This window comes from Opisthocomus hoazin, chromosome 3, assembly GCF_030867145.1.
Source record: "Opisthocomus hoazin isolate bOpiHoa1 chromosome 3, bOpiHoa1.hap1, whole genome shotgun sequence".
In the NCBI taxonomy this organism is placed as follows: Eukaryota; Metazoa; Chordata; class Aves; order Opisthocomiformes; family Opisthocomidae; genus Opisthocomus; species Opisthocomus hoazin.
The window spans coordinates 89,713,290-89,727,155 of NC_134416.1; the positions used below are offsets into that span (position 1 = coordinate 89,713,290).

General features: G+C 40.6%; 1 protein-coding gene across 1 annotated transcript in view; it reads right to left on the reverse strand.

Annotated features, from left to right (window-relative positions):
- TPPP (tubulin polymerization promoting protein) overlaps nt 1-13,866 on the reverse strand; it is an 86,233-nt gene that overhangs the window by 57,092 nt on the left and 15,275 nt on the right. Inside the window, exon 2 of the mRNA XM_075416994.1 lies at nt 13,099-13,413. Coding sequence (XP_075273109.1) covers nt 13,099-13,409 — 311 coding nt within the window. The 5' untranslated portion in view covers nt 13,410-13,413. The remainder of the gene's footprint in view (nt 1-13,098; nt 13,414-13,866) is intronic.

A 13,866-nucleotide genomic window follows, 5' to 3' on the forward strand; every position in this document is an offset into this window, starting at 1 on the left:
TGCTCGGGAGCGCGTGGCGGCGGCAGTCGGTGAGAGTTGCTCTCTGCGTTCTCCTGTTTTATGTTGTATATTCTCCTTATTGGTATCGCTATTGTTACTGTTCCCTTTGTTTGCTGTTCTGTTAAACTGTCCTTATCCTGACCCACCAGTTTCTGCCTGTTTCCTTCTATTCTCCTCCGCACCCCAGCAGGGGGAGGGGAGGCCACACGGCACTTTTGTTGCCAGCCGCAGCCAAACTATAACAGAAAATCAGACAAACTCTTCAAAATGGCCAATGTTGACTGAAGTTGCAGTCAGCTGGATTTGCAGGTCAAACTCAAAACCAGACTGTTAAATCAGCAAGCAGAGTTCATATCAACAATACACCTGGAGGAAAACCAAACAGCTTCTTTGATTGACTGCTCAGTATCCTTTCTATAGGTTTCTTCATCTGGCTAGAAGAGACTGAATAGGCCACAGTCTGTTGTCTGGACAAAAAAGAAGATCAAGCTAGTTCTGTGCATTTTAGTTCAACAGCTTTCCCAGCTACGCCATCCACTTCAGCGTAAGGTAAAGCTTTCCCATTACTCTCACCTGAGGTGAAGTGATGAAAGAAAAACAACCTGTCTGGAAGAGGAAACCACAGTTCCAGCTTCTCTGTAAAAGTAACGAAATAATTTCTATTTATTTTTACTATAGAAGTTGAGAAAACCAACCGTGCTATTTGTGCTATCTTAGTAAAGGATGAGATGCTGGAACACGTGGCAAATGTATTGGTCCTCTCAAGGAATTACTAAGCTGAATACTCTTCACTCTTCCTCTTAAACCAGTATCAGGACTTACTGGGAGCCAAAAAGTTTTACTCAGATTATAGTAATTCTCAGATTTGCATTCACACCACTCATTAATTACTAGCATAAAAAAATGCTCTAAACTCAAATCACTGACAGTTCAACACCATTTTCATCTGACACCTATTTCCAGTACAATGCTTGAAAAATAAAAAAATTCTTTATTTTTGCATATACACAAGAATATCACCTAATAGTGTGGCTATCAGCTACCATATGGGATATACATGTTCTTTCATCATAGCTAACTTTCCTATTGTTTTCTTATATTTGAAATCTATCTCTCAACTTACAAAGCACTTGAGATAAAAATGTTAAGACCCTGTAAATGCCAAATTACTCCCTTCTTCCTTTGTCTATATACACAGGCTCTTTTAAGCCTTTTCTTTTGCTAAAAAAACCAAACAAACAAAACCAAAACACTTAAAACCTTCTCACCTAGAGACCCTCTTCTAGAGCTGTAAATGCTAATCAATACATACTGCCTGCAAACCTGGGAAATCTTCCACTGACACCATGCCAAGTGAGAGTAGTATGACACATGCAATTTTACCCACATGAGCACACCGATCTCCACGTGGATTACAAGTGCTCCGGGCATCTGTTTCCATACAGCATCCGCCACAGGAAGAAAATGTAAATAGCTTAAATTTGGAGGGAACATTACTACCTGTTTCACACTGAGACAGAGGAAGACTGAGCATAAGGAGTATCAAAACAGTGTTCATTCTGGTCCCCTAGCACCACCAGCTAGCTTCGTGCGCAGCAGTAGTAGCTGCTATACACAGGGAAGTAACGGCACAGGATGGTAAACAGTGTAGTCACTATTTTTCATCTGTCCCATATCACAGAGCCTTGTTCTTGCAGAAGTGAACATACAACACCTTTATGTGAAATACAGACTGCACATGACGATGAGCAAGAGCTGCCTACCCTCCCCTCTACAGTCCTCCCATCAGTAGCCTCTTGTATCACTCCCACACTACTTTGGGTCAGATAAATTCTCTATTCTCAGCACTGTCAGTTCCATTCAGAAGCTTAACAAACACCACCCCACACTGAGTAACAAACTCCTCAAGTATCATAAGGCAGGTAAATCCAGGGTTAATTGGTATTGCACTGGGAATTATAATGAGTATATCTGGAGATCTTGTATAACTGAGTTAGACTCCGAAGACCAAGCACAGACCTATCTTGTTTTCTCATACTGATTTTTCAGTTGTGGTGCAATAATCTACTATCATGGTACAGTATCACTGTGTATCTGTTGGCTGAAAGAAGAACAACTTGCCCTTGTACACACTTTTATTATGAAACAAAAGCTATCACTTGCGTATTTTATATAGCATAAAAAAATACAGCCATTGACAGCAAAACAACTGCTCCTCTCATCAGCCTACTTTATTTTTTTAAACAATATTTGCAACTGAAGGGCACAGAATAAAGACTCAGCACATCTGGGCAATGAAGCAAGTGCTGTCATGTGTCATGTGAGTCACAGCCTGGTGCCAGAGATCACCACTGTTCTGCAGCTGCTGGTGCCCATGGTCACAAATCGCACAAAGTGGTACAATGCCCTGCTGTAGGAGCAGAGACGACGAGATGAACAGATCTACAGCACTAACAATTTCTCATCAGATGATGGTGGCTTATCCTTTTCGTTAGAGTCCTGTACTTTGATGTCTGCTGAAGGAGCACTCAGAAAGCTTGCTGCTTTTCTAAGCATCCTATGCAGCTCATGCCACAACCATGGAAATATAGTAGCAGTGTAAGACTAAAAGATTCCCCTCACTTCCAGGACTCTTCCTTCCAGAACAAAGTTGAGGCAGAGAAGAAGGAAGACAACTCAGCACTGCTAAGGTCATGGGCTTTTCTGTGAGCACTCGTTATCATCCTTTTTACAGAGCAGACAGTTTAAAATACTAAGCTAAAGCCAAGAAAGCCAGAGCATTCACCCGGCACAACGCAAGAGGCTGGACAACCAGACCAGTGCAGCACCACACAGCTGCAGCTGCGTTGCCTCCATTTCTGCAGCGAGCACAGTCCATGGTGAGGTCTCGTTAACTGTGCGCCATACGGCTTTGCGCAGAGTGGGGCACCATTCCCAGAATGAATCTCCAGAACCAGCTACTGGGAAGTCAACGCAGCGAGAAACGCTACTGGGCTGCAGGCATCTCATACATTCAGAACAGACATGGAGTGCAACTGTTGTGACAATGAACTCCTGCCTCCACGGAAACAGCTTGCCTGAAGACAGAAAACATCTTCTGGCCATCGCTGACAAAGGTTCAGGTTGGATTTAAAGCTGTTCCGCAGCCTAAGCAGAAACTTACTACCTTGATGCAAAACACTGCACTTGCACAAGGCTTTCTGGGGTTTTTTTTGCCTGAATTATGAATGTCCAGACAGTACAGAAACATTCCCTTCCTGCCTTAGGTATTGTGTCTTCTTAGTAACCAGTGGATCAGACCAAGGACTGGAGGCAAATGTTACCTAACAGAGTGGCAGGCAGAGCACAAGCATTACTCCCCCACACTCTCTTTTTTTAAATTTTTTTGATTTTTTAAAAACCGATCACCTTTTCTCAACTCACTTGCTAAACAGATCAATGACACTAACACTCTGATGGGAGAGCTGCAAAAATTGGTGCTGGCTCTTCAAAACAACCAGTAACTTAGTAACAGCACTTCCGTGCAGAAAAACAGCAGCGCGCTAGGAGTGCCTGTGCTGCCCAAAGTGCTCGCGACGGGCAGGAGGCAAGAGGCATACACTATTCCTTACCAGAAGGGTGTACATTTTAGCCATGGTCTTCCTGGCTACTCTCCGTCAACTGCAATCATCCTTCCTCAGTTCCTCACTGAAACTGAATGGCTTTCTGCATCTACTCCTTCCACTGTAAAACTTTAGTATCTCATAGCATTTCTTCCTAGAAAAGGTTACCCCAGAGATTTCTTTATCTAATTAAAATGTTTTGGGGAGCCTTCAGAATCCGCACCAACGTCAGCAATCTTAGCAAGGTTTTTAAAATTATTTATTTGCTGGTAACACCCAGAACCCTTGTAAAGAATGAGAATCTAAAACTGACTATGAAATGAGGAAAAAAAAATTCTAAAAGGGAAAGTGTTCCCTTTTTTACAGGATCACACCAGGACCCCATGCCAAAATGATTTAAAAAAAAAAAAAAAGAATTCACAGGAATACATGCATATGCCTTAAAAACCATGCAGAAAGTCAGGAACAGAGATTAAGCTTTAAAGAAAAATTTGGATTTCGTTCATGTTTCTTCAGTTTAGCGTGCACACAGACACACACGCGTGCGCAAACGATAAGCAACTCCACTTCGGTAAAGCCAGAAAGCAGTAAGTAACACCATTGTAATTAGTCAGAGTGATGGCTCTCAAAGGAGTGGTTTCCAGTAACACCACTTGGGTGTTTTAACACTGCAAGGCCTAACTCTATGGACAGCACCTAAAACATCTTACCAACCAGTAGTCTGGACAGAGCTAGACCAAAATACATTGAGAAGGTGCCTTGCATGTGACACCCCTTCCAGGAACAATTTCAGATTAGGAAGTTGAACCTACCTGGCCCAGATCTGCCTCCCTCAAGATAAGACCACCTAGTGCCCAGCCTGCAGGGGCAGATCAGGTCTTTCACACTTCGCATTTACAAGTGACCCTTTCTTTTCCTCCTCTGTAACAGTGGCCCCAGACTCCAGCTCCCAAGCGTTTCAAGAGTCCAAGCAACTACAAGTCATGGGATCCAGCAGCCTGATCAACACAGCCTTCCACAAAGTTAAAAACAACGTGCCAACACTTCTCTGAGGAAGAGTTTTACATGCCTATCGGCGGTGAAGATGAAACAGAATAGGGAACAGATAGGACAGACTCACAGGGGTTTTTAAGCTGAGCTGTCGGTGAATCCTTCTTCAACTGAATGTTACAACCAGTCTTTAACGAGACTTGTTCCAATTCAGTTGTAAAACAGTCCTCAAACTTCTAGGTAATGGGAAGCACACAAGAACCAGGGTCTCCCAAGTCAACCCACTGGGTTCTTTTAAAAAAAAAAAAAAAAAAAAGTTGAAGGAAGATTAAAAACTGCATCAAATGCAGCATGCTTCCATTTACCAGCATCACATCCTAAGCGGATAACATCTTCCTTCTTCTAGCAGCTTTATACACACAGGCAGACTAAATATAGATTAATTACAACATTTATGCTATATTCATCTTCTTCATGAGATGGCTGATTTCTCACTCATGTCCTTATTTTAGGAACGAAACAACATACGTACATACACACACGCTTTGTTCCTACAAAATTTACACTTCGACTTCAGAACAGCAAGTTAATTTCTATTGTCTGCAGAGGAACGTAAAGAAACATACGTATTTTTTTTCTGCCACAGTCATCATATACTGTAAACAGTCCCCTGACCGTCTTGCTGGCCCTGCACTGGGCTTGTGTAAGTGCATCAACCTCTTGTTCACACAAGGGAGCCCCAGACAGGCCACAGCACTGCGCATACAGTCTCACAAGCAACAAACAGAAGAAAAGGATCACTTCCCTGGACCTCCTGGCTACACATTTACTCACGCAACCCAGGATGTGCCTTCCCTTCCTCACTGCCACGACTCACTTGCTGCAAGGACTCACGTTCAAATGGTCGTACATCACAACCTCTAGAGCTGCTTCCTACACCATGTCACTTGTCATTAGGTCCCCTGCCACACCAAGCAGTCAGCCCACACGTCTGCTACCACTGCACCTACAGAAGCCTCTCTTGTTGTCCTTCACCTCCCTTGCTATTCTCCACTCCAGCTGAGCTTTGTCCTTCCTCACTCTGTTCCTTCATGCATGGGCTATATTCCTCCCACACAGCCTCCCCCTGCTTCCACCTCCTGTGTACCTCCTTTATGTGTGTGAGCTCAGTCAGAAGCTCCATGTTCAACCATGTTGCCATGCTTCCTGCACATGGAAACGGACCGTTCTTGTGCTCCAAGGAAGCTGTCTTGAAGATCAACCAGCTCTCCTGGGCTCCTCTGCCCTCCAGGGCAGTTTCCTGTGGGAAACTGAACAGGCCAGGATCTGCCCTTCTGAAGTCCAGGTCTGCAATAGTGTTGTTCATCTTGCTCACCCCTCTCAGGATCTTAAACTTTACAGTCACCTGGTTGCTGCAGACAAGGCTGCCTCATCCTTTACATCTTAATCATCTTCTACTTCAATCCATGGAAAACAAGAGACAAAGTCTACATTGATGTTTAACAGCCTAGAAAATACTTGCTTGTTAATCTGTAAAATGTGGTAATTTTGTAACTAACACAGATTTCACATAGAATCTTGTCTAAATGAAACCGGTGATTTTACAAAATGTTGGAATATGATGAAATTAGACTGATGTGCAAAACAAAAAAAAACCCCAAACCAAGCTTCTAAAAACCCACAAGACAAGATCTCGTACCAGACCCCTACTTCTACTCTAAACCAGCAGAAGTTCTTGTAGTCCACAGGTGGTGTACACCACAAATCGTAGCAAGTACTAAGCAAGCTGCTACACAGTACTGTATATGATATCATGCAGTATTCTATATCAGCTAGAAAATTAATCACCCACCACTGTATCTACAGGTTTTCATGTGATGTCTACTCACACAAACAGGCTTTTTTAAAATCATAATCAGCACACATCATTAGGGGTACAGAACTTACCCATTTTACATGCAAAAAACAAGCCTGCATAACAGCAATTGAATCTAAATGCTTCTTTCTTCTCGTAAGTGATCACTGGTTTACTTTTAGAATTTATGCCTCTTGACAGAAGGGGGTGTAGAGTTGCACATTTTTTAAAATAAAAAGTCTTTCAAGGCTAAAGTGGAAAAGGCAACATTACATTTGACTTCTTGGACAAGAAAGGAAACTGGACCTTAATTTCAATTAAAACAGAATATAGATGATGTGGTGAAGAACACTTTCTGTTGTAACTCACCTACATTTCTATCTGTAACTGCTCTACTTCACAATTTGCCTGGGAGAGATTTATTAGCACAGATTATGCTCTGCATACCATTCCATATCCACTTCAAACTTATTTCCTCATGCAGACATATTAAAGTACATAAGTTAACAGTTATGCCTACTTCATGCATAAAGTAGGACTACACAAATCAGGTTTTATGTCACTATTAAAAGAATCTCTCCAGTAGGGAAGTAAAACAGGACTTACAACTACTACATGCTTTGTTCATATATAAAGACCACTCCATAACTATTAACATATGTTAAAAATCCAAGAGAGGCTTCAGTAAAATCTCTGTTAAATACAAACTCCTTCAGAGAAACCTCATGGAGAGATATTTGTTTTGAACGAGTGCAGGTGTCAAAGTACAACCCCTTTCAAATATACTAAGAAAGCAAGAAGTATCATAGTTGTCCAACAGAAAGAAAAGACAACAATTCTATTATAGTTGACAAACAGGGAAAGCATGTCCTCATTCTTGCAGAGTCATCCTGCCAGCCACTCAGGGCAAACACTATCGATTAACTCTTCTACAGCCTTGTAGCGATGGTGAAGCACTGCTGAAATAAGATCCAGCTGGTCTCAGGTTGAAGCGCTCCTGTAGAGACCTGACTGATCCAGCCTGTGGGAACCAGGCTAAACAGCTGACTGTGCAAGATGTACTAAGGATAGGGTATGGGTGTGACTGCTCAAAGTCAGGGCACAATAAAGTTTGTTGTGAAGATTCTCCATAGGAACCAAACCTTCCTTTCTCAAAAAGATGGAGGAGAGTTTTCTGGCCTTTAGAACACATGGCTTCCTCAGCAACAAGAAAACATGTCACAGCAACATAAGAAACTATTAATAGAATTTAAGAGGACAATTATGCTTTCGCTTGATCTTTTACCAAAGTATTTTAGAGGCTAGAGAGTAAGGTATATTTACAAAGCTTCTGCAGATTAACTAGTCTTCAATAACAATCCAGTATAGAACCACAAAAATTTGTTTAAAATTTAACACATGGTAACATCAAAACAAACAAATGTTTCCATGGAGACAACTACCTAAATAAATGCTCACAATGGATCCAAGGCATGACATCACCCAGGCCTGCCTGCAACCATAGTAACATGCCAGGGTAAACAGAAATATTTTTATTTTTCTATCTAATAATGTCACAGAATTAGCAGCTTTATGGCAGCGCTTAAACCATATTCTTGCAGTGCTGAGTAGTAACATTTCTAAAATAAGAGTAAAGGTATTTATATCAGGGCTATTACTATTACTGTATTAACTACATACAACAAGTGGACTATGTGTATGGCATAGCTGACGATCAAGTTTTCCAGAGCAGTTGTTGACCCCAGTAAACAAAGAAATTTAAGTTCCTAAGGCAACAAGCTAGAATGCTGGTCAGAGATCAGTAACATCTATTCTTCTCAGTATTCTGTTTTCCTTAATACAAAAACTCTGAAGTTCTTCAATTGTTGTGTCTCACTGTATTGCTGGATTAAGCAGATGAATGCAGCCACACATTGCTTTTCATACCAAACGCAGAACACTTCTGTGGCCTTCTCCTGTGTCACCAAAGAGCTTGCTTTCTCCAAGGCAACAAGATTCACTAAACGCATATTTGCACTCTGCAAGCACAAAACAAGACATACAGACTACAAACTTTTGCAGCTCTGGAACAGTAACATAAGAAACAGTCAGTTAATAAGGAAAATTTCCAAGAAGGAAGGCAATTGTTTCAGCTACTATAAAGATACCCATGGAATTCCCATTCTCATGGAAACCATCCATTTTCAAATGCTATTGCATGCCTGCAAGTTGTGTGTCTCTAAATTCAGTAGATCCAGATTTCATTATTACTCTTAGTTTGCGAAATAGAAAAGAAAGATGGCTCTATAACGTTCAGATAGTATGTGAAAAATGAATGTTTGGAATGATGTCACGTTACTAAGATATTTATACTAAAACCCTTCATTTTAGCAGAAGACTGAGCTACAGGGAAAATAAAGTTGTTATTACAAAAATGGTGAAATACTATTTTTGGTCCTGTCATTAAAATTTCATACACAGTAATTTATGAAAACTTTCCTTCTCATAGAGTAGGATTGTTGCTTACCTGTATCTTCAAGTATGGCAGTGAATTTAGGGACCAGCTAAAAAAAATTATTTCCCACAAATTATTTTCAGCCTTTTTTTTTTTTTCTTCTTAACAACTATATGAGCAGGTTTTTCAGAGAAGGGGTTGCTTCATTTTTGCCATTTAAAGAGAAAAAGCTATCCTGATACCAATTAGCAAAAGAGTTTATGTAACTTCAAGCGAGGAGTTAGCTTTGAAATGAAAATTTACCCTGCAACCATAGCATTACCATTGTATGCAGTTCAAAGAACACAGGAAGAAGAGTCCAACATCTCAAGTTTTGGCTGTGAAACTATAAAATACAGTAAGGAAAGCTTACTACATAATTGCATTTACAGTTACATATACTTTTGTTGGTTTTGCTGCATTTTTAATAGTTTTCATCCCGTAAGATGTTGTAAAACTTTGTAATTCACTCCTCACAATTTCTTTTTCTTTTTCAGGTGCAACATGCATAGAAAGATAATGATATACAAGATGTCTTCATTGTATGCTTTTCTAACCTAAAAAAAAATTTTAAAATTTACTTTTCTACTTATTATAGAAATTACAGTCGATCTCAACTATATTAATGCAATCTAAATATTTGGCATAACTGTAGGTGGTTTTCCTCTGATCTTTAGGGATGCAACTTATAAATATTCAGACACGTGGCTCCTCTCACACGTGGGATTTGGCTTTTCAAGTCATTCCATTGCAAAATTCATTGCTGCTTAATTATTTCCTGAGCTGACAATATAAAGTTTTTAAAACAGTAAGGCAAGAAAAAAAAAAGGGGGGGCAGGAAAAGACATCTATTAACTCAGTCTTCAACACACAACAACTTATATTACAATCCACCAAATTGGAAGGATTTATGAGACCCTTAAGACCTCCCCGGTTTGGCGGAGGTGGGGAGAAGGGTGTTGAGTCTACCAAAATGTTCATTACTTCTCAGGATTGAACTAATAAAATCTCTCCTGCAGCACAGAAAGTTACCAGTCAGAAAATAAAACACTGTCTTTCAGTAGGTCTTAGGTAAACATATCTGTTACTAATTTCCCCTATTACTTTACCCGGACTATCAGCAAATATCAGTTCCTACATATTTGGCCAGTATCTGTAGCAGGACAATAAATGAAGCCTGGGAAAGTTAGCAAGACAACAAACGTGGTCTTTATCCATAAATTTTTTATATGGATAAAAATTTTATCCATAAATGGATAAATTTATCTGTTTATCCATGGATAAATTACTATTTATCCATAGCAATTCATAAATCCAAAGAACAATTCTACTAATTATTTTTAGTGTTTGAACAACACATGGCATTATCATAAACTGTAAGTATAGCTGTCTAGAAAACAAACCCTGCTAAACTAGGTGTCTTCCCAGTAATAGACCCAACAGAAAACCTGTGTCGAAGCTCTACCACAATGCTAGATGGCAATTGTAGTTGGGTATGACAAGCATCTCTTCTTATCTTTGGGTGTGTTCTCTGGCCAGATTACAGCTGCCAAGATCCACCAGCCCCATCTCGCTGAACGACTATGGCCAACTGTAAGAATCCCAGGCCAAAGTCCATCTCGTGAGACACAGTCCAGCTGAAGAACCTAAAAACAACAGTGAAGTACAGAGCCTTCTGACACCCATAAGCAAAGTCTCACTAAGGCATGGAAGCAATACTCTGCACTTTCTGGGGAGCTGGAAGTGTTTAATGTTTTTCATGCAACACAGATAGGAAAAAACTTCGGTTGTCAAAAAACCTTAGTGGTCTGGTGGGAAAAAGCTGCTTGTAACACAGAAGTGAGTAAGAGCTTATTTTGTGAGTATGCCTTTTTTGATGCATCACCAAATCTATCGTTATCCTTTAGCTTAGTGAATGTGAAGCAATAGAGAAATCAAGGAAAAGCAGTCATCTGAACCTGCTCAAGAAATCCTGTACACTCAGTCCATGCATAAGCCTCCTAAATTATAGCATACTACTAACACTTGAGTAACTACAGTCATTAAATCTTTCCTTGTTAAAACTTAAAATACTATATGTGAAATAAATATGATCTAGACTAAAAAGAATTCCTGACATATGCTCTCAAGAATAAAAATGTAAAAGAAAGCCAACACTTCAGAAAAAGTGGAAGCATACCTACCAAAAGCATACATATGATAAAACAGTTTCCTAATAAAGATAGCAAATCTTAGCTATTGTAAGTTTCTCCAGCTGCCATTTAAGCAGTATTAATTTAAAAATAAAATAATCTTAAGAGAGAAGAATATATCAAATACATGTTGTATGTACATGTACAGGTGAGGAACGTGCAAGTAATTAATCAACAATTAAGGTAAAAATGCTTCTGCATTTGATGCAGTAATCTTCTAAACTGTTAAATGCTAGATAGAGAGAGGCAAAGATGGCATGCTTCTTCCAAGAGAAATACCAACACTTCACAGCAGTCACAGGAGAAAGGTCTGAGAAACTGGCCCTTCTCCTCACAGAGGCAGAGACGAGAACATCCCCGAGCTCAGCTGAGCCTGATGAACAGCTGCAAAGGGCTATGCTGACATTCCCCTCGAGCCCCAGGTCCCTGCCGCCTCTGTAGAACAGGACTAAATGTCTTCTACCCCAGCAGGCACCAAAACTAACACTTCTCTATACCTGCTAACATTGTACAATTGTTTATGCCACATCATGGGGTTGTCCCAGTATTAATTTGTTCAGATACCGACATGACAAAGTAGCGCTAGGTTTTATTATTTCCTGTGATGACAGACACAGAGAAATTTTTAAGTCGCGAAAGCCAGAGAAAATTTGAAAATAAATGCCAGCGTTGTCTATCATGGTTTAAGAAAGAAACAAACAACCCTACTACCTAAACATCCACTTCAAATAAGCTCGTTCACTGACAGTATATCTAACTCTGGCAACACAAAATCTAAAAAATACAATCAGAAAGTCAAAGAGAAACTGGACTGATACAAGAACAAGAGGGTTGGAGTGTGCATATATAGTGTTTTCAGTCACCTAGATAAGATCCCTGAGGAGACAAGAAACAAAGAAAGCAACCAAATAAATATGGGCATTCTAGCTGTGCATGTTAAAGTGGACAACCTTTCAAGATCAAGGGTCCTTTCTTCTCTGCCTTCCTATGCTTTGATGCACTCTAAAGGTTCAGTGCTTGTAGCAAGTTTTCCCAACTACCGTTGTAAGCAACTCGGTTTGCATGTCCTCCCCAGCATTACATCACCGTAGTTGAGAGCACAATCCAAATAAATGCTCCTGCAAGCTAGAAGTACAATAAAGGGACCTTCCTTACAGTGTGTCACTCAACACAATGAGATGTGAGACAATTTAAACAGTTACTGTGGTAATAAAAAGGAGAAAAGACAAAGCTATCGGATCAGATACCAGGGAGAGGAGGAAGGTGAAAATAATCCAATTCTACACATAAAGCAAGAACAAAAAAAAAAGAAAAAATTATTTGGGGCTTCATACAGAATATGCCGGAACAGTTGAATGTCTTCCCTTGGATTTGATGAATTTCAAGCCTGCCTAGGTTTCCCACGTGGGGAGAAAGTTTTACTAAAGCTCCAGTCTGCTCACAAGAATAAACTAGGACAGCTGAGATAATCCTAACCAATTAATCACAGCCATGGGTCTGCATCACAAATTCACCATCAGTTTGGCATAACACTTTAAACTTGAGTAGGTGTTGTGCTGGACATCTGGACTGTTGTTAGAATAATGGCTTTTAGTATATATGGCACCTTAGCATCAGTCTTCTGAGGCTGAGCTTTGGCAAGACGTAAAACTACATCGTGACTTCATTCAGATATCCTTCAGGAAGCATTCACATCCTCTGCTGAAGTTTCAAAAGAAAGTGTGTCTTGGAATTTGTCCTGATCACATTATACCTCTTTGTACAGCATAACACCTGTGACACTGCAGTCAGTTTAAGTCAGCAGGACAGAAGCTGGAAGCTGTATCTTCACACAAAGCAATAGTCTCACAAAGCAACAAGAAAGAGTTTGATTCTGACAAAGACACACAGTGCCTCACAACTTAAGTAAGCAACAGAAGATAGATTTAGATGACATCCAGAAAACATGTTGGGGAGACAAGGAAATAGTGGCAGAAAGGAACTTACTTGATTTTACTGAAGACAATGTCAACATCTGTGATTGTCACGTTCTTCCCATCTATCACATGACAGTCCTTACATAGCTTTGACCAGTTCTTCCCATGCATTTCTTTCCCCGTGGCTCTTGTATCACCATGGATGGCAAATTTTCTAAAGGCCTCTTCCAGAGCACTTACTTCTCCTGCCATAGCTCCCTCATGGGAGCTGTTTGAATCACAGGATAATCGTTTTGCTGCTCGGTCCTTTGCTGGATCTGAAGGAGACTTTGGAGGAGTCTTATTCACAGGTTTGGTTGACTTCACTTTATTGTCAGCCATTGTGCTAAAAAGAAGAGGAGGGTAAACTCATTACATAATTTGCACTAGTTTACTTTCTGTTGAGCTACAGGCTACAGTCCATGTCACAATGTATGAATAACATAAAAATATTCTATAGTCTATATTTTAGAGTCTATTGTCCTGGGTTTGGCCAGGACAGGGTTAATTTTCACCAGAATCCAGGAAGGGGCACCCCACCCCAACCTGGCCAAACAGAGCAGGGTATTCCATACCATGTGCCGTCATGCTGGGTTCAGGGGGGGGGGGGGGGGGGGGGGGGGGGGGCGGTGCGGCGAGAAGGGAAGGGACTTGCAGCTCGGGTGCGCGCGGCAATGGTTGTGGAGGACGGCTCTCCGAGTTGTGAGGTTTGTTCTGTTTTCTCCTTACCTGTATCGTTGTTGTTCCTGTTCCCTTTGTTTGCTGTTCTGTTAAACTGCCCTTCCCGACCCATCAGTTT